At 41.0% G+C, this 19,629-nt stretch overlaps 1 protein-coding gene across 1 annotated transcript in view; it reads right to left on the minus strand.

The window, feature by feature from the left end:
- Positions 1-19,616, minus strand: part of OXCT1 (3-oxoacid CoA-transferase 1) — an 86,136-nt gene extending 66,520 nt beyond the window's left edge. Inside the window, exons 1-4 of the mRNA XM_055699092.1 lie at positions 19,189-19,616; positions 16,231-16,339; positions 14,752-14,842; positions 2,480-2,615 (exon numbers count right to left, since the gene is read on the minus strand). Coding sequence (XP_055555067.1) covers positions 2,480-2,615; positions 14,752-14,842; positions 16,231-16,339; positions 19,189-19,272 — 420 coding nt within the window. The 5' untranslated portion in view covers positions 19,273-19,616. The remainder of the gene's footprint in view (positions 1-2,479; positions 2,616-14,751; positions 14,843-16,230; positions 16,340-19,188) is intronic.
- Between the last annotated feature and the right edge of the window lie 13 nt (positions 19,617-19,629).

Raw genomic sequence — 19,629 nt, forward strand, 5'->3', positions numbered from 1 at the left:
TCAAATTAAACTTTGATGAATAGCTTGCATGAACTCATTTTTATATCCTGTCATTTGGAGCTTTTCCTTCTGAACTCAGCAGACCATCATATCTATTTCTTCCTCCCATTCTAGCTCTCCTTTGTGGGACTGGTACTCAGTATAGCAAGAATGCTTCACACATGGCCATAAATTGCTCAAGAACACACCATCACATAACTCCCAAGCCCCAGCACATTGTTGTGCCGCCTCTCCTTCAGCTTGTTTCCCAATTCATTACTCTGGGAAGAGTAGAGCTCTTTTTCTGTCTTCCACCTGGCTACATATGCTAGAAGCTTTTATATATATATATACATATATATATATATATAAGCTTTTATAACGGTCCTACGTATTCATGTTTCATTCTCCAACATCTTAAGAAAAACTTCATACCGTACTCCAAGTTGAAACAGCCATGCATAGCATATCAAGAAAGGAGGAGGGAGTCCAGTGATCTGGGTTGCCCATGCCAAGAATACCAAGAAGCTGACATTACAGCTTTTCTACTCTACTGACCACCCCATCTGCAGTCTGCTCTGTGTCCAGCTGTACAAAGGATATTAACAGTCCAAATTCCCCACCAGCCTTAATTATGGACTTACGGCCAAAGACACATCTGCCTGCTTTTCATTAGTGTCCTTCCCAAATCTGTTTTGTATTTTTCTGGATTCAAAGCAAGACAAGATTTTCAAAATCAATTATTTAGCTTGACAGCCTTCAAAACATAGGTTGCATTCTTCCCAGTTACCCTGAAACAGTTACTTCTGGTAGGTTCGCAAAATGGTGGCAAAAGGCAGATGGAAACCATGCAATGATACAAAGTCCTGTGTTCCAATGAGCCCTAGCATTTCAAGATCTCATCACCATGACCTCTCCCTGACACAACAGTCCCCCATTTTGCCTAAACTTATGCCAAACTTGAAGTGCATTATCCAAAAGGCTATATTATGTTGACACAAATATTTCAAATCCCTGCATCTCCTAGCAAGTCATTAATTCACCTTACTGTTTACCGTTTCACACTGTAGACCCAGTATTTTCATGGTGGATCTATACAGCTAGTCTGTGTAGCCTACATAGCCAACTACTTGTTTAAGGAGTTCCAGGTCTTCTAGACGAAAGCACTGAACATTAAGTACAAAGAAGGAAAAAACAAATTTAAGATGTGCAGCTTTTGAAACATGAGGTGTCATAAGCGCCTGGTTATTTCCATGTTGGCCGGCTGGGTTTAAAAGGAGCTTTTCTGCCCATCTCTGGGCTTCTAAGAGACATTCCCATGACATGGAGCCCAGGACTCTTTTCTCCATAAAATCTTAAGACTCGTGCTTTTGCTAGAAACTTAAATGAATAGGTGTTTAAAGCACAAAGGCCATGTGTCACCTTTGGAAATGCCACACACTAACATGCTGTAGGTTTTAAAGCTGGAGCAGTAATTTCACAAAACTATATCTCAATAGAATGTCATCGATCTCACGATTTCAGGATCTCATTGCATTCAGGCTGTATTATTGACAGTGATAAAATAATTAAAAGTATGGTGTGAAAAAGTTAAGTTGTATATACTGGCTCATAACACTATGCAGAGACTAGTTTAATTAGGATTTAATGAGCAAGCCCAAAAGAGTTGTCCTGTTGTAAGTGGCAATCTTCTAATGTGATTCCCACCCACTAGATGGCACACTGCACATGCACAGCCCTAACAGCACATGCCAATAATTCCGCAAGGCCCTGACTTTTTTTCCCCTTACATGGGCCACAGTACTGAGCATACTTCATGTGTCTTTCCACAATCTACCAAAAATTAAACACTGTAGAATAAAATATACATATCTGTGTGCATATACGTATGTCTATACAGATATATAGATGTACACTTGATACTAATACTTCATCTGGAGCAGGGGAAGTGTGACGAGGAAGGAGCAGCAGACATAACAGCAGAGACAATGGCAGAGACAAGGCGTGACAAACTGACCACAATCCCCACTCCCCGTCCCGCTGTGGTGCTGAGGCAAAGAAAATGGGGAGTAAAGTTAAACCTGGGAAGAAGGGAGGGGTGTGGGGAGGTGGTTTTTTTTAAGATTTAGTTTTATTGCTCATTATTCCACTCTGATTTGATTGGTAATAAATTAAACTCATTTTCCAAGTCGAGTCTGTTTTGCCCATGACGGTAGTCGGTGAGTGATCTGTCCCTGTCCTTACCTTGACCCAGAAGCCTTTGGTTACATCCCCCATCCTGCCCTGCTGAGGATGGGAGTGAGAGAGCAGCTTGGTGGGCACCTGGTGTCCAGACAGGGTCAACCCACCACAGATTACAAGTGCCATCTCTCTTTACTGCACATCTGCACACAGGCAAAACATCGGGATTGCAAAATCATTTTTGAAGAGCACTTACACATTATTCTGCTCAGTATTTTCGATGAAAAGAAATAACCAGCCTCCCAGAGACGCTCCTTACCTGAGGTGTAAGCTCAACTTCAAGCTCACCAGATAAATACTGGCGTTCAAATTCAGCATTCTCTCCAACATACGATGACACCATGCGTTTTATCTGCTTAGTCTGAAGCAGAAGACCAAGTCCAAAATTGTCAACACTGTGTAGAAAAAGCCAGACAATACTCAGCATTTATAACAGTTTTGTTGTATTCAAAGCATTTGATTAACCTTAATGACTTAACAAGATAGAACAAAGTTATATTTCCCCACTTTAGACATAAGGAATTGGGAGACAAAAATCAAATTCCAGCTTTAAAGTGTGAAAACATCAAAGCTACAAGTAAAATTTACAAGTCCAGTGCTCAGACTCACCTCCTCCAAGGCACTGAATACATCCCAAATTCCCTTTGAAAAACATTTCACATGTAACAGATACAAATACCAGCTTAAAAAGTAATTACTTTTTTTTATCATATTTGCTCTTTAAAAAGCCTTACTAATTAATAAAAAGTCTCACATGGCACAACCTGGCTTTGCGTGAACACAGACTTATTTTTTATTTAAACTCTTGCTCCCCAGGAAAAAAGTAAGGGATTGTTTAGCAGCTCAAGGAGAAAGGCATACTCATATTTATGGAGTTAGTTTGCATATAAGGTAAGAGAATATTTGGATTTAACTTTTCTTATTACAGTAAAAAATTCAGTTCTTAGTAATTGTCTACTCCAGCAAAAGATTTACTGCAGTCAAGATTTTCTTGTCTGTGTCATAATATCAGCTTAAACTGAATGCCAAAGCTAACATACATTTCTCTTGTGCCAGTGCTTCCACATTCTGATATCCTAAAGACATTACTGTCTATTAGTCTTTAGCATTTTTGCAATGTTTTTCACCCTGTATTGTCTACTGATAAGAATATATTTCAAGAGTTCCTGTGACCAAAGGGCTGTGTTAAAAAAAAGCTATTTCAATTTGAAAAAAACATAAGGCTAAAAAATAAAAATGGCAATAAATATAGATGTTATTACAAAGGCATGTTCCTTTCACATTTCCAACACATTATAGAGGATGTTGGCAGACTGGTACATGTACACGAAGCTTCTCCACATGTATGTTGGTGTCTGCAACATATCAGTGGAGAACTCAGATCTTCCACTCCCAGTACAGGAAAGATGCCATGATACAGAAGCACCTCACAAAAAGTGACGTGTATCTGCCACTAGTCGCCTCAATTCAGTACGACTTAATCTACACAATGGCTTGAGACTTCAGGATAAGGAATACTGAAAAATAGTAAAGGAATACTTTAAGAAATTACACCCAGTATTCAGCACGCTGTAATTAACATACCCATGTGCTTACAATATATGCATCCTATTGAAAACACCACCCCTGAAGAAGAGCTCCAAAAAGGTTGTTTGTAGTTTCAAATTCTATTAATTGCTTTAATGAAATACATCTCCTTCTTATACAAATCTCACCCTTCTGGTATTTTTACACCACCATGACTACAACATTGCTTCCTTCTCCAGGTACTGTCAGAAATTAACTATCTTTCCACTAGTGACCAGATGGAGAAAGGAATGCATCAGACTGCTTTCCCTCTATTCTCCCTCCTTATACCTTTCCCAAATTACCAGTAAGTATATCCCCTAATCCTGGCTTTATAAGCTACAGTGATGCGGGAAAAAATTAATGTAAAGGGGACCTGTATAAGTACTGTAATACAAATCTATACTCCTCATACAAAAAAAAATAATCTCAAAACCTATCTTTCTCAAAAAAGGCAAAAAAACCACCCCAACTTAAAAATCAAGATACAATGCTGAGTGAGCTGAGAGGTATTTGTTTTGCGCAATAAATCAGTGTAGATCAGAAGAAAGAATTCACTGAGCTACAACTAAACCTCAATTAATGTATGTTAGTACTCCACGACTTCAGGATCCATGTCAGACATCTCAGCTGTGACCTCGTAGCATCCTTTCAAAATGCCAGATTCAAAAATTTCACTATTATATAGTATTAATTTTCAAATATAAAAGTGGTAATGATGAACCCATTTTTACAACAGTATCCTCTTGCCTGCCCGCACCAACACCCCAGAGCATGTGCTGCAGTGCTGCGTGTGAAGGGAAAGGGGCTGAGCAGAGCAGTACCAGCACCAGCTCTTTACCTTCTACCACAACACTCACAACAGCTGCAAGGACAGATGTGCAGTCACAAATACTTCTCAACCGCATGCATAATGAGGACTATTTTAAGGTTAGGACTATTCTAAGAAGATACACACTTCTATGCATACTCAGGCGTTCTGCAAACTGCATGACAGGAAGTGAAACAAGCTTCTCTGACCTGGTTCTCTGAATTTGTTCTATGTTCTCTAGCTGTAAAGAACTTGGTGTATTATAAAAGCTTGCTCCACTCTCCAACTCTGACCTATTAAAAAAAAATAAAATCTAACTGATGCAATGTTAGAAGTGTTGCAGTGCCAAAGCCTTGAAAATGAGTGCTGCATGAAAACAAGCCATATTCCTAACTCCCCACAGAAAAAAAATCCAGCAGTGTAAAACTAAAAGAAATGGGAATAGAGTAGAAAGAAGAGTCTTGTGGGCAAAGAAATGGATTTTAAAAAAATGAATAAAAATATATATGCCTGAATTTCCTGTATAGGATTACTCAAAGCAGGATAATCCCTCTCACAAGAAAGCCATCGAACTGCAACCTCTCATCATAAATGGTAGCAAGGAAATGTAACAGACCAGCCAATATCTGAAGGCAGTTTACTGGGTTTGTAACTAGAGTACTGCGTACCAAAAGTACAGAAGTTGAAAAAACATGTATGGTGCCTTGTAGTGCAAGAACAACCAGGGGCAGTTTGAACTGCATTCAGATTTCCAGCTAAAATAACCCTTCTTCTGTCCACACACATCAGTTTTCATCTCCCACCAAAAACTCATTTTGGGCACTTCAGCCTATTTTACATTTCCTATGTTTTTTCTTATATTTGAATGTCCTAAGCAACATTTCACACAGCTGTGAAAACGCTGCTTTCACTCCTGTTCTCCCCACCCTTTGCAGGTTTAGGGAAATTACTTTCAATATAACATTCTTCATGGTTATTGTTAGTTATTTGTTCTCCCTTTCCAATTTTGTAGCTTTCTTGGTTGTGTTGTTTTAGTGCAAAAGTTTCCTTGAACTTTTCAGCTTAAATTATGTTTATGCTGAAAATGTTACCGCTAAAATATCTGTCTTGTGGGCAATGCCCTTCCTATCAAATAGTAACGATAAAAAGATACTTTACTGGGTTCATGGAAAGAATATATCTTGTATATCTATTTTAAAAGCTGGATTCCATCCTTTAAATATTTAAACAAGGTAAGTGCAATAAAAATGTGTTGTCCTAGATAGGAAGGAAAAAGGCGTGGTGGAAGTCAATGTAGTTATGTGTGTTGTCAGAAGAGTGAAAGTACACCTTAGTGCTAGACACAGAATTTGTTCTTTTGCCCTCAAAATTGTTAAAAGACTTCTACAAGTTTCATCATTCTGTATTAGCATGAAATCTGAATTAACAGATACAGGAAAAGAGATCTAACTTGGTACTCATCAAGAACATAGATGACCCAAATTCCCCATTCTACGGATGCAGACAAGAAAAATTAAGGAGGTCTGCTTGTTTAGCAATACATTCCTTCCTGTTGTTTTGTCCCTCTCAGACTTACAAAACCTTTCTGTGAAAAGTTTGTGTCTGCCCTTTTTAATTAAAAAAAAAATAGTATCAGCCAAAGATGACTCCCAGGCAGATCTAGTCAACATATCTCAAGTATACTGGAAGTAGTCAAAGGCAACAGGTTGATGTTGCGCTCCAGATAAACGGTAATTTGCAGCTCTGGGAGCTTCCTCTTTGGTGGCTCAAGCAAAACATTCTACAGCACACAGGGATGAAGAGATTACCAAAGTCTCCAAGCTGATAAAAGCTTCAAACACCAACAAGCCCTGCACAGCCTGATGAAGTAAGGAACAGAAATTTGCATTCTTATGCAGAAAAAAAGGAGACTTGGAACGTCACACTACTCTGGCAAGACACATAATATGGCTTTTGAGAGTTTTTTGAGTAAAAGGAGATAATTACACTCTGCTCTATCTCTGCCTTGTCAAGATGTTTATAGGTATTTAAGAAAAGTGAGGGTGGTCAGGATAGACTGGCTGCCCTTACTGGGAACACTGGAAGCTGATGGTGAGCTGCATTGACTAGCATGAGAGATTCATTCAACATCTCTTAAAAAGAAGTCTTCCTCTATACTTGTTGTTCAAAGATTCTCCAGGACCTGCACTGCATATTTCTGGGACATCCCACCAAGACCAGAAGTCACTGGTTATGAAAGATTAATATTTGAGTTTTGGAGAATTAAAACACATTGGCCAAAGAAGAGCTAACATGACGTCCTAGCCAATCTTTCTCCCCTTGTAATTTGGGGATTGGAAGGATGGGAGGCTAACTACATCACCCCTGAAGGCTATGGACTGAGAAAGAAAAGCATGTAGTAAGAACTCTGGAGTAAGACTCCACCTCAAGCAGAAGGCAGAGTCTTCTGCAACTTGCTGTTGCTGCAAAGAAGCACATTTATAGTTGGTGCTACTGCTAGATAATGTGTCTTGTAAAGACACTTGCCAGTTTCTGCAGATACATGAGCAGTCTCCCTAGGCATTCAGCAGGTCTCAGTGTTGCACAACTACGCATGAAACTTGTAACAGATGGACCTGTTCCAGAGCTAGAAGTCTTCCCGGCAAGAGGTTAGGAGTGGAGAGGGAAACAATTTCCTCTATCCTTCTCCACTTAAAAGAGGCTTCATCTCATCAACTTTTCAGTCCCCAAAAGGATCTGCCCCAAGTTACATGTAGTTACGTCTCCTGATAGGCCCACACTTTGTAGGGATGTCCAGATATGCTCCCCAACTAAAAGGAATGCATCAATCACTACCTTTTTGGCATGTCTTAGTAACACAGCCTTAAGCTTCTGGGGTCACAAGGATGCCTGACTATGGCACGAAAATTTACCAACATGAAAGAAGGTATGTGGCTGAAGACACCATCTGAGTCCTTAGTGATGTACATTCGTAAGTCCGCAAACATAATCATAGAGTATAATTCTAGCAGCACCAAAAAATGATCCTTTATAGCCTTTGTGCAGAAAATAAGTAGATGCCTAATAGATGGTGTTTGCCAGAAGACACCAAACAAAAGTGCAGGCACAAACAAGGGTAAAATAAATGTGGATAATCACCCATATAACAGTTCTTGATGACTCATCTTCCCCAGTCTTCTAGCTGGCTCTTAACAGTGAGACTATGTCCCACAATAATGCCCCATGTGTTACACTGGAAGATTACTAAGGAGCGAGCTCAGATGAAATTCTGTCTTTCCTCCTTTTCTGTCCTCCACTTCCAGCAGGATACATGGAATGAGGGCAACATGAGGAATGGGAGTCAACCAATGAAGAGAAAAACAGATTCAGCTCATAGGAAGGTAAATAAGACAGAGGTATAATGTTTATTTGACCTATTAATACTTGAGACACTGTCTTCGGCCACCTTTTCTCTTTCCTTTTTCCTAGGGTATTTTCTTATCTGTCCTAATGGTAACTGCTTAATGGAAAGCAGAAAAGAGACAGAAGCTCTATGAGGGAAGGTGACTGAGAAAAGAGGAGGAAAAGTATGGGGTGCTCACATATGTTAAGGCAGTCCTGGTCAGGAGAAGGAAGAGGTAGGACAGAAAACAGGGCAGTGGGTCACAGCCCCCAGAAACCACAGAAAGGTGCTGTCTCACCACCTTTTCACCCCACGGCAAAGGACGAAAGAAACTGCACTGAGTCTCCCCGAGCTCAGCAGCCTGAGACTTCTTCCACTTTGAGAGGAGAAAGAAAGAATACAAGGAAGCCCACAGCTGCCAGGAATCACAAAGCCCTACGTGCAGGTTGGCATGACTGAGCCTTAAACTGCCTCTGCTCCTTCTCTGCAGTGTTTGCACTGCACTCTTCTCCCTCTGCTGCTAAAGCTTTCTTGGGCAACCCTGTCCTCCCTGCTCCAATAACTTCATCTCAACAAACTTCAGCCTCACAGCAAAATGGCAGTATTCTATCGCTGTCATTCTCCTCCAGAAACGATGCTCCACTCCTGTAAGAATGAAGGTGCAATCATATAGGCCAAGCCCATCAAAAAGTTGCAAAGGCAGATAGTTTTTGAAAAGGACAAGTGCTGTACATTGCATGGTTACATCAGTAGCAAGGTCTCCTCTTTCCACGTTCCTATTTGCTATGAAATGGCATATTGTGGGGTTTTTAGAACAAATAAAACAATCCTATTCAGAACTTTTATAATTTACCATATTTTTCCTTCACAGTGAAGTTATACGGTATAGACTTCATCTGATAAATCATGAATGTGTCATACTTCAAAAGCCTCCTGGCTGAAAGCTAGGTTTAGCTTTTACTGTCACTTTTCTAAAACCAAGTTGACACAGTTCCTCGACCATGCAGAGTTCTATACCTATTTTGTCTTTCTTTGTAATTACAACCAGGAAGTTGTCACTACAGCTGATTTCTCAGTAGTTCCATGTAGTGCATAGTTTAGTACAATTTGCCCTGCCAAAATCCCAAATAACCTCCAACTAAAATTAGCAAGATGATCTGGTCAGATTTTCAGGGATTTGCAGTTCACACAGTGTCACCAATTTAACAGTGTAATAAGGCATGTGATTTTTTACTAAGATTTTTTTACTAAGAATGGAGATGAGTAAACTGCTTCAATTAATCAACTTAACACTGAAAATATCTTATATACCTTGCCTCATTATTTTGGCAGCTTGCCACGCATGAGATTTTACCTAATTCCGCTCTTCTCTCTTCCCCAAGAGAAATGAGTCATTGGTGACCTTGTATTTTACTTCTGAAAGTACATTTTGTTTGGGATGTTTAAACAATTCCTTATGCATATACAAAAACGACACACAATGTAAGATATTCTGAGCATTACCCTGATCACAACTCTGTGTAATACATGCTTTCTTCCCAGTCCCTTGTGAACTTCTTCAGTTACATTTTAGCTCTCAATCAAGGGATTGTCAAATTCATGCCATTAAAACCACTTGGCACCTTATAATACGTGAATAAACTTCTCACTTTTCCGCAAATTTGGCATGCAACTTCCACCTGACAGTAGCTTTTATATAAGAAATATAAAAATATAAAGCACATAACATATATGTATATATGAAAGTAATAAGGGCGGAATTAAGCCATAGGAGTTACATATGCAAGAAAAACAGGGAGTCTGTGGCAAAAATGGCAGACCCATTCTGGTTTTAACCGAAACATACAATTCAGAGCAGTAACTGAAAAATGAGATAACCTTAAACTTTATTGTATATAACATTTATCAATCCTGCCTTAAATTCAAAGTATTTAGTTGTTAAGAACACAAGAATATCTTTTGTGCTTTAAAACATGGGGTGCAGTAAGTTTACCATTGCATCTGATGCCATAGAGTAGCACCTTACGTGCAGACTTGGCAAATGCAAATAGCCCATTAGGAAAACCAGGATATTACTTTCAACAGAGCTAAGTAACAGTGCACTCATGCATCATGGCCAACAGTTCAAATGTTTATCTCAAAGCTATTTTCTCCTTACTAATGTGTAGCATTCTAACATCAAAGAACTTCAAAAAGAGCACAGAGACTAAAAGTTCAAAAAGCTGGTAATGCCTTTTAAGCAGTCAGTCTGAATCTATGATAATCTGACAGTATGCTGTCAATCTCCGTTCAGATGACCACTCAGGTGATTAGTAATTAAGGTATTAACTGTCACTGCTCAGTTTTTACTGTAAGCAAAACCCTACTGTTCAAGACTATCGCATTCAAAAAAATTGCATATTTAAGTCTCAAAAGCAGACAAAGCCCAGATGGAAGTAGCTTATTTGATACAAGTCAAACCACATGCACAGCTACCACAAGTAATGGACTTCATTTTTAGCAAGCATAAATTCAGCCTATTGAGGTGGCAAGAGATAGAATGAAAATGTTGATCTCAGGTGTTATTATAGCCAAAATCAGTTATCCATTTCATTACCCAAAATTAATTAAAAATAGTAAGTTGGTGCCCATTTCTTAACCTTTCATTTTAAATATTTGGCTATGCTGACAACAACATAGTTTTTGTTGCAACACAGATCTTGAAACCATAGGTCTGACAGCCTGCGTTAGGGAAGTCTTACCATAAGCTAACCTGAAACATCCAAGTCTACTGTAATTTGAAATCAGTAAGCAACAAGATACCACAAAGTCACAAGCAGATGAAAAAACAGCTATGCAGAGATACTGTATACTAATCACAACTATTTGAGAATTTACTGAATCAAGGTTTAAAATAAGGACCTCCTGATGTATATGGAACAAACCAAATATAAACAATAAGGCAGCAAAAATTTAATAAAATGGATTTTAGTAGCTTAATGAGATAGAATCCTCTAAATATAAAGGGCTTATAATAACATAGCCTAAAGGACGCATTTGAAATACAAACAACACAAATATAAGTTACAAGGGAAGGTGTCAGAGGTTGTATTTTAGCAGCACATCCTCCCACCATGATATCTTTCACTTATCTCCCTGGTTCACAAGCTCCAGTTACCCCTGCAGCAAATAGTGCAAATACCAGAGATACTGGATATTTGTACTGCTTCCCTTTCAAACACTTTGCCTTGTTTGGCTTGGCAAAAGAGTAACTACTCTTAAAGGTGCCATTTCACTAGCTAGGACATAGTACGTGCAGTAGCATAATGCACAGTGACAGTAAATTTAGCAGGATGATGTTTCTAACCAGGGTGCCTAAGAGCACCCCAGACACTACTGTACAACCTGTCCTTGGCAAGCCCTTCAAAGGTCAAAACAAGGACTTAACCTGCCAGCAACTACATGATTTGAACAAGGATTTGCAGAAGGAATCTCCTCCGTATTACACTGCAGAACAGAAAAGTGCTGTGTGAACTTGTGAACATCCTACTCCTTTAAAGCTGTTCCTTGACACTGCCAAGCATTTCTAGGCTTTGCTGAACCTTCTTGCCAGCTAAAAGAGAGTTGGGAAGAGGGCTTCAGGACTTCCTAATTACTGCTTCCTCCTAGATATAAGTGAAGCACTGTCTCCACTGCTGCTATTTTAGTTATAAACAGATAGCTCTGTAACACATTTTGTGGTTCACGTGTACTGAAAGACATGTGACTTAATCCATGTGGCTGCACTGTTCTCCCGAGTAGGCTGGCTGCCTAAGTACTTGGCTCCTTCCCTGCACCAATTTTACAGGTTGCCTGCTAACCCACTGCAGGATGAGAAAACCTAACCACAACCAATTACCTCCTGTTCGCTGGAAGAGCTGGAGAAAACAGCTGCAGTCAGGAAGATGAAACACAGCAGGTCATTGATTGCAACACAAACACTGCAGCAGCACCAAAGCAAAACACCCTGAATCCTGAGGCATCTTGGAAAGCGGCAAATTATTCATCCCACAAAGCACCTGACATGTCAAGATTACAGAAACAATTCACCTTTTTGCTGCAGGGTATAGGATTGCTGTGCTACTTTAGTTTTAAAATCCATTTCTTAGTATTGCAATACTTGATAGTATCACAATACTTTTTGCATGGTATTAGAAGATGCTTAAATGGTAACAATCACTGTAATGAGTTTGTTAATGACAACATCTGTACTTCAACCTAGCTCCTTACACCCTACCAAACTATAGCAGCTACATTCCATGTAATAGTAATACAATAAATAAAATCAAAATATGAGATTATATTATTAATTTCATTTCAAAATAATTATACTGTTCAACATGAGAGCAAAAGCAGGATTTTGCAAACCAGATTTTATGAAAAGCCTAGATGCCCTTGGGCATTTTCAAATCATCACACTGTTCTGTGAGAAGCTTACTGGACTTCCATGAATGTTCATGGAAAATTAGTTTCAATAAAAAAGAATTAAATTTTGCTTTCCTGCCAGAAACCAAATGTTTCATATCCAAAGAATTTTCAGGGAAGTTGGCAATATTTCAAGCAAAATTAACTCTTAACCTGTAACACCACCAACTACATGTAGAATACAATACAAAATGTTATCTCCTCCATTCTGTTCCACAACGCTGCTCTCTTCACTCTTCCTCACATTCAAACCCTCACCTCCCTCCCAGGAACATTTGTACAATCTCTCTACATATATGTGTGTCATTCAGAAATAAGAGTATGAGGAAAGTAAATGATCTCTAAGTGATTGGTCTCTCCACTCAAAATTATTTCTGTCTTTTTCTCTCTCCTTTTTATTATCCAGCAGAAATTGTTTCCCACAAGAGTCTAAGGAGCTTGCATTTGACTGCGTATGTCAAATACAAATAAAAATCATATCTGTTATCCAATGAATGGGCAATGGCAAGCATGAAGCACTGGAAAAAAATGAAGGTCAACATACTGTGAACTTCAGTCTCAGAAGCCTTATATATATATATATATATATATATATATATATACACATATGTAAACTAAACCTGTGTGGTTTTAGTAGCATTTTGGTTTTAACTTACACTAAATACAGCCGGGTTAAAAACAAAACAGACTGGGAGCTGTAATGATGCAGCTGAAAACAGCACAAAGCATTATTAGGTAAATCCCATTTAATTCACTTCTTTGGCAAGGCTGAAGGAATTGAAGCAGCAAGGTTTGACATCTATTTTCATTTTGTATGAAGAACAAAGTTCTTTATACACAATCAACCTTCCTGACTCACATAAACTTCTCTTTTATTCTAATGTAGGTACAGAAGAAAAGTCTGCTAGTGACTGTCCCCTCTGCCCCGCACAGCTCTCGTTCTGAAATTGGATAAAGGTTGAGCTTCTGCAGGACAGATGGGAGACTTCCAACCCATGGAAAGGGCTCATAATTGTAAATGTTAATGATGTTCTGTGAAAACAATACAAAATTCTCATTATTATTTCACGACAAATACAGCATTCAAAAGTAAAAATTCACAGAAAATGTGATAACACAGATACTATCATGTGCTGAAAGTAAGCAACATTATCTAAAAAAACCCACAAACAAACAAAAAAGAACAAACTGGAAAGAATGCTCACACTATCTTCCTGAAAAACTGGGCTGTATAACCTCAGTACATCCAGCTATGAGAAGACTCCTCTTTCACATGACAGTAGAGTTGAGAATAAGCTCCCTAATCAAAGAAGATTTGCTAAAGTAAAATGCCACAAGGAGACATCAGTCTTCCAATATTCTTTAAATCTACATGAACTAGATTACACTGGAATTATTATGTTGCTGAAGGTGACATTTAATAGGATAAGTCACAAGGTTAGGGCCACCTGTAGATGCTAGTCATCCAACAACACTACAAGGAACAGAACACCAGTCTTATTGACCAGGCTACCTTCAAATACAAGTTATTATATCCTGCATGTAAGTATTTTTATTTAATGTCATTTCTATTTTATCAATGCACTTCTATTTTATCAATTCAATTTTTATCAATGCACAACAGAAATGGCTGTGGTTATTCCTCTATATGATGATCGTTAGGTATTGTGGAGTCTACTGCAATTAATAGCTTGTGTAAAAATTAGCCCTAATGAGAAGTTGAGAAATTATATAATATTATAATACTAATTATAATAATTATAATAATGAAAGAATTATCCTCACTGCCAACCCCACATGAATTTCTTAACGGGTAAACACTTTAAAAAGTAAATAAAAAATTTCAAGACCCATTAAAAAGGCTCTCCATTCTTTCATCATAAAAATTCTCCACTGTTGTGTGGTCTGGGGTTTGGGGTTTTTTTTCCAAGTAACAGAATTACAGCAAGATGGTCAGAAAGCACCAAACTGCAGTTTAAAAAAAAATAATCCCTATTTTAAACTTCACACACACGCAATAAAACCACTGATACTACATTTAAAGCATCTAACTCAGAATTTTCAGTTACAGTCAACCAGTTAAATATATATAAATATGCATAACTGCAACTGTTTACACCAGTGACAACTACTCCCGGACAAAGCTGAGTATACGTAGAGTACCATACTTTCTGGGCTTATTCCAAAAATTAGACTTTCAAACAAAGCTGTGTGGTTAATATGAAAACTCTTACTATGAAAAGTAAGACTTTTTCATATATATCAGCCTTTTCACATGAACAGAGTATTTAGTCCGTACTTATTAAACCACCAACATATAAATACCTACCCTGCATTATTACTGACTGCCGTTATTTCCTTCACTCCAGTCTTCAGTAAACCCCCGATGAGGTTTTCAGGAATCCCACACAATCCAAAACCTACATAAAATAAAAGAAAATTTAATATGTAACAAGTGTTTGAAAGAACATAGATTAATCAGAAGTCTGAGAACATGCACTGTTTAATCAAAAATCTTTTCTGAGTAGAACAAGTTCCTTAGTTGGCTAAATAAACCAACACTTCTGGAAGGAGATGTACCCTAGTACTGGAATCTCCCAGTCACTAGATGCTTCCCAGTTTGAATGAAAGCCACTTAGCCATCAGGGGTCTGTTCACACACAAATGGCCTTTGGAGAAGAGCTCCAGGACCTTGGCTCTACTGATGTGTGTCCTAATCACTGTGCTCCTTATTCCTCCTTCTACCACACTAACCTTCAGTTTCTTGCTGCTCACAACAATGTCAAACAGGAGAAGCAAGTTCTCCCATACAGCCTAGCCCATAGTAAGATGATAAAAATCTGGGAATCTTAATGCTCTCGGGAAGATGTGTAACTAGAAGCCCGGTAACCCAGATCTCCACCGAGGCTGAGGTGCCTCACACTCCTACATATTATGCAAGAACTCAGTATGCCTAAGATGAAATACCATGCCACATTCAAGGCAGCTAAGTCTCAGGCCAGGCTCTAACTGTACAACTACTACTGTTTCCTTCCCAGCCACTTAGCTTCAGACATTTTGTTCCACCAAAAAAAAAAAATAAATACAATCATTCTTCCTAGAAGGTATTTTACCTCATTATACATATCCAGTGAGGTTTCCCATGCTTTACATTACATTCCTTACTTCTTCATTACAAAAATCACTCACAACATACTAAATAGAGGCATAACTTTTCTTTCAGTAGATTCAATGACATGAAATTGTGAAAATCATCTAGAATATTCAAAAGCTTGAGTCACAGTGAAAGCCAGTATGACACAACTTCTTAACTTCTGGAAACACCACTATAACTCTTTAGTGTAACGTAGATAAGTATTACCTACACTTCCTACAGCCAGAAACAGATTAGGCGATTTGTTCAAGGTCACAGAGACCCAGTGACTACGCAGGTAACAGAATACAAAGAATGCTGCAATCAGAATAATCCATCACATTTTACTTCTTCACCATCTGAAATATCAGTGCTAACTTGAAAAAGACCAAGTGGATTTTCTGCATTCAAACTGTCACAAGTAAGCCTAACACTTCACTAGTGGGGAAAAAATACTCATTATTTTTCTGAGGCTTTTTTCCTGCCCTAGAAACAAACCGGGATTTTCTCCCTGAAGGAGTCTGCCCCTCATTAGCAGGGTAGGAAATCACTTATTTAATATACCCACACAAGCATATGGATTCACTAATTAATATTAAAAGCAACACAGTAAAATGATAAGAAGTATCTCATTAATAGAATGTGATTGCATCCATAAAGAATTTAAATATTTACCACCAACAAGTATAGTTGCCCCATTGGGTATATCTTTTACAGCTTCAACAGGATCAGTGTAAAATTTGCTGTTGTGATGAGAGCTGGTAGAAAAATAGCATCCAGAAATCTGGAACAACATTAAAAGAAACAAACGAATGAATAAAAAGCATTACACAGTAACTTTATAATGAAGACCAACCCTCTGGCTAGATAAGGGCAGAAATATATATATAAAAAAATAATCACTAATGTAAACACTAAACATTGCTGGTGAGGGAATGGTTCAAATCTCCAAAACAAAGACTCTGTTGTCTGTCTATCCCCCACATCACCCATATTTTATGACATTCATATGTATTAAGAAGGCTCTAGGCTTTATATGAGTTCCATCAATTTGACAATATCCAAACAGTTTTTAAATTTCCGAATTCTATCCTAAACTGTTGACAAATTGTGACTTACTGTGAACAGATTCAGAAATGCAATTCCTCAGCATGAGTTAGAGCAACCCAAAGGCTGCTCTAACCTATATATTGCTACTTGTAGCTTCAAAGATATCCAGACAGTAAACATAACCAGAAATTACTGAAGCAGAGAGCCAAAACCACCACAGAATTTGACTGGAGGCCAAGGAACAACATGAAGTACAGCACTACGCTGGCAGTACAGTAAGCACGGGCTCCCTTGAATGGAGTGAACATTCCCCCAGATTCCTAACACAGTCTTAGAGTCCTTCGTGTTGTTGAAGAACAGCCCAGAATCAGGGAGCCTCCAACAAACAGATGAAATAGGGAGGGCAAGAGGGTAATCAATACAGTTCCCACACTCAAAATGAAATATCACAGTGCAAAGCCATTGCACAGTCACCATCATAACTCATCTATTATATTCTTAGGTCACAGTTACCTTTTTTTTGTTTATTTTTTCCCCTTCTTGAAGTATTTCCCACTAATACTACCATGCAATAATAGTAATCAAGTACTGTCAATGCACCAGGAGCAACTGACATTTAAGTCACGACATGGACACAGTCTCCATAAATTGACAGGATTTGGAAGTCAAAATACTACCTATGGTGTTTCCATTTCTAATTTGGTAACAGAAGTGAGAAATTTTAAAGTGGGAAAGAGGGAGAAGAATGAATAAATAAATAATAAATAAGTTAATCTACACATGTTTTAAAGACAATAGCCTAATTCTTCCCTAAAAAAAGTTGCCTTTTTTTTTTTTTTTTGGCCTTTATTGCCTTTTACTACCAGGGCAATAATTTTTAGCTCACTCTCAAGATAACACAAACTGCCTTCTTTATATAATTAAGGCTGCAAGAGTTTATACTGAATATTAAGAAAAACTTTCTGAATGAAGGCTTATCTCCTCCCCAATGGGAACACTGATGTTCCCCTGCTTTGATGGGCTCAAAAAAAAGAAAAAAAAAAATCAGTACCTGGGTCATAAGGAACAGTGAGTGCCAGGTGAGAACAGGTAAAAGACCCTTCCCCATGCTCAATTATACCACGACCGTTTCTTCCAGAAACATTTTTTCATCATTATAGTAAGACTGCCAAGAGTGTCCCTTCTGGGCACACTTGGTAGGCAAGCAACAAAATGACTACAGAGTGCTGGCAGGCTTGGGAGCCCTCGTACAACAGGGCTGCAAGCAGGCATGAGGGCCAGGGCCAGAGAGAAGCCAGGCCACTGCCATGTCCCTGTACCCACACACAGGGAAATAAATATTTTAGAGACCACACAGTGCCTTTTCTTTAATCTCCCCGACTACCTGCAACAGTGGGGAACAACAGAGCAGCAGGTACATACACACGCATTCCCAGGTTGGATGCCTCTGATGGGGGGTATCTGCCCTTCTACACCAAATACATTCTCCTCAGTCCCTTTCCCACCCACTCTGCCTTTTAAGCCATGGGCTTTCAGGGAGCAGAGGTGCCAGGGATCACCCACACTCCTCTGCACACCGGGGCAGCAAGCTAAGACCTCAGGAGCTGGCAGCCCAGGCTTAAGAGAGAAGGAACAGGAGGACAGCTAGCTCCTAGGATAATCATCAAAATTGAAGTAAATCTTACAGAAGAGCAAAATGCAACTTAACATAACAAAGACTAAAAGAGCTATGATTATTTGGCCATAAGGACACCAGAAAGAGTAAACGTGGGCATGAACAGGAGAGCAGATGAGCTGTTTCAACTAAAACAAGAAAAGCCACAGAAGCAATTCTGGCTGAAGAGATGAAAAATTAAGTTAGCTCTGGTTACACGTGGGCTGGAAACCCACTGAACAGCCACGTTTGGCAGAAGCTTCGCCCCACGAAGAGCAAAGCAAGCGAGCCAGCTGCACAGCCAACACACGTCGGCCGACAGCCCTACAGGGAGCTGTGCTCACCACCCCGGCCCTCCCTGCGACACCTTGCAGCCCACCCCCCGGGCAGGCCGACGCGGTGACACCAAGATGGAAATACACCGTAACACACCGCAATCGCGCTGCGACTTCAAACGCGGGGGAAATAAAACAGCCCACCACATTACACCCCACAGCCAAACCTCCAGGCCGGTCCCCCAAGCTCACGGCATCCCGACCCGCCGCCGGGGCCGGGCCTACCCCGGGGCCACGCTCTGCCTTCCCCCCGCCGCCCGCCTTCCGCAGCGCCCGCGGGCCTCCGGCGGGCCGAAGCCCTCCCGTTCGCAGAAGACAAAAGCCCATCACTTGCCGCGGGGCCACAACACCCTCCCGGGGCTGCGGGCCCCGCGCGCCTCGCCCCCCCGCCGGAGGCGTCCACCCCCAGCGGCGGCGGCCCCTCCGCGGCCGGTACCCAGCCAAGGTCACCGCCGCAGGGGCGGGCGGCGGCGAAGGCCCGGCGGGCAGGGGGCCGCGGAGGGGGCGCGGCCCGCCGGCGGAGCCCGGCCGCTACAGGGGCAGCGCGGGCGAGCGGCGGCCCGGCGCTCCGGCTGCCCCCGCCCCTCGCCCTACCTGAGCCCCGGCGCCCCGCGCCCGCGCGGCGGGACGGAGGATCCGGAGGCTGAGCGGCGGCAGGAGGAATTTGTACGCCGCCATCTTCGCGCTGCGCGGCTCCCGAGGAGGGCGGCGGCGGGGCGGCGGGCCGGGCCGAGGCGGTGGCTGCCGCTGTCCAACGCCGGGCGCGGGAAGCGGGAGCGGGCGGGACGGCGGGGCGCGCGGGCGGGGGCGGGCGAGGGGCTCGGCCCCGACGGCCACTGACGTCGGTCGCGGCCGAGGCGGGGCCGCCGGAGGGACGAGGGGCCGCCCACTGAGGGGAGCCGGCCCGCTCCCCGACACCGGCGGCGCCCCCCGGGCGGCGGCCCAGGCCGGGCGGCGGGAGAGCTGTCCAGCCGCCCCGCGGCTGCCGAGCGCAGGGAGACAGGCCCGGGCGCTGTCCCACGGCGGCAGGGCCGG

This window comes from Falco cherrug, chromosome Z (assembly GCF_023634085.1).
Source record: "Falco cherrug isolate bFalChe1 chromosome Z, bFalChe1.pri, whole genome shotgun sequence".
NCBI classification, from domain to species: domain Eukaryota; kingdom Metazoa; phylum Chordata; class Aves; order Falconiformes; family Falconidae; genus Falco; species Falco cherrug.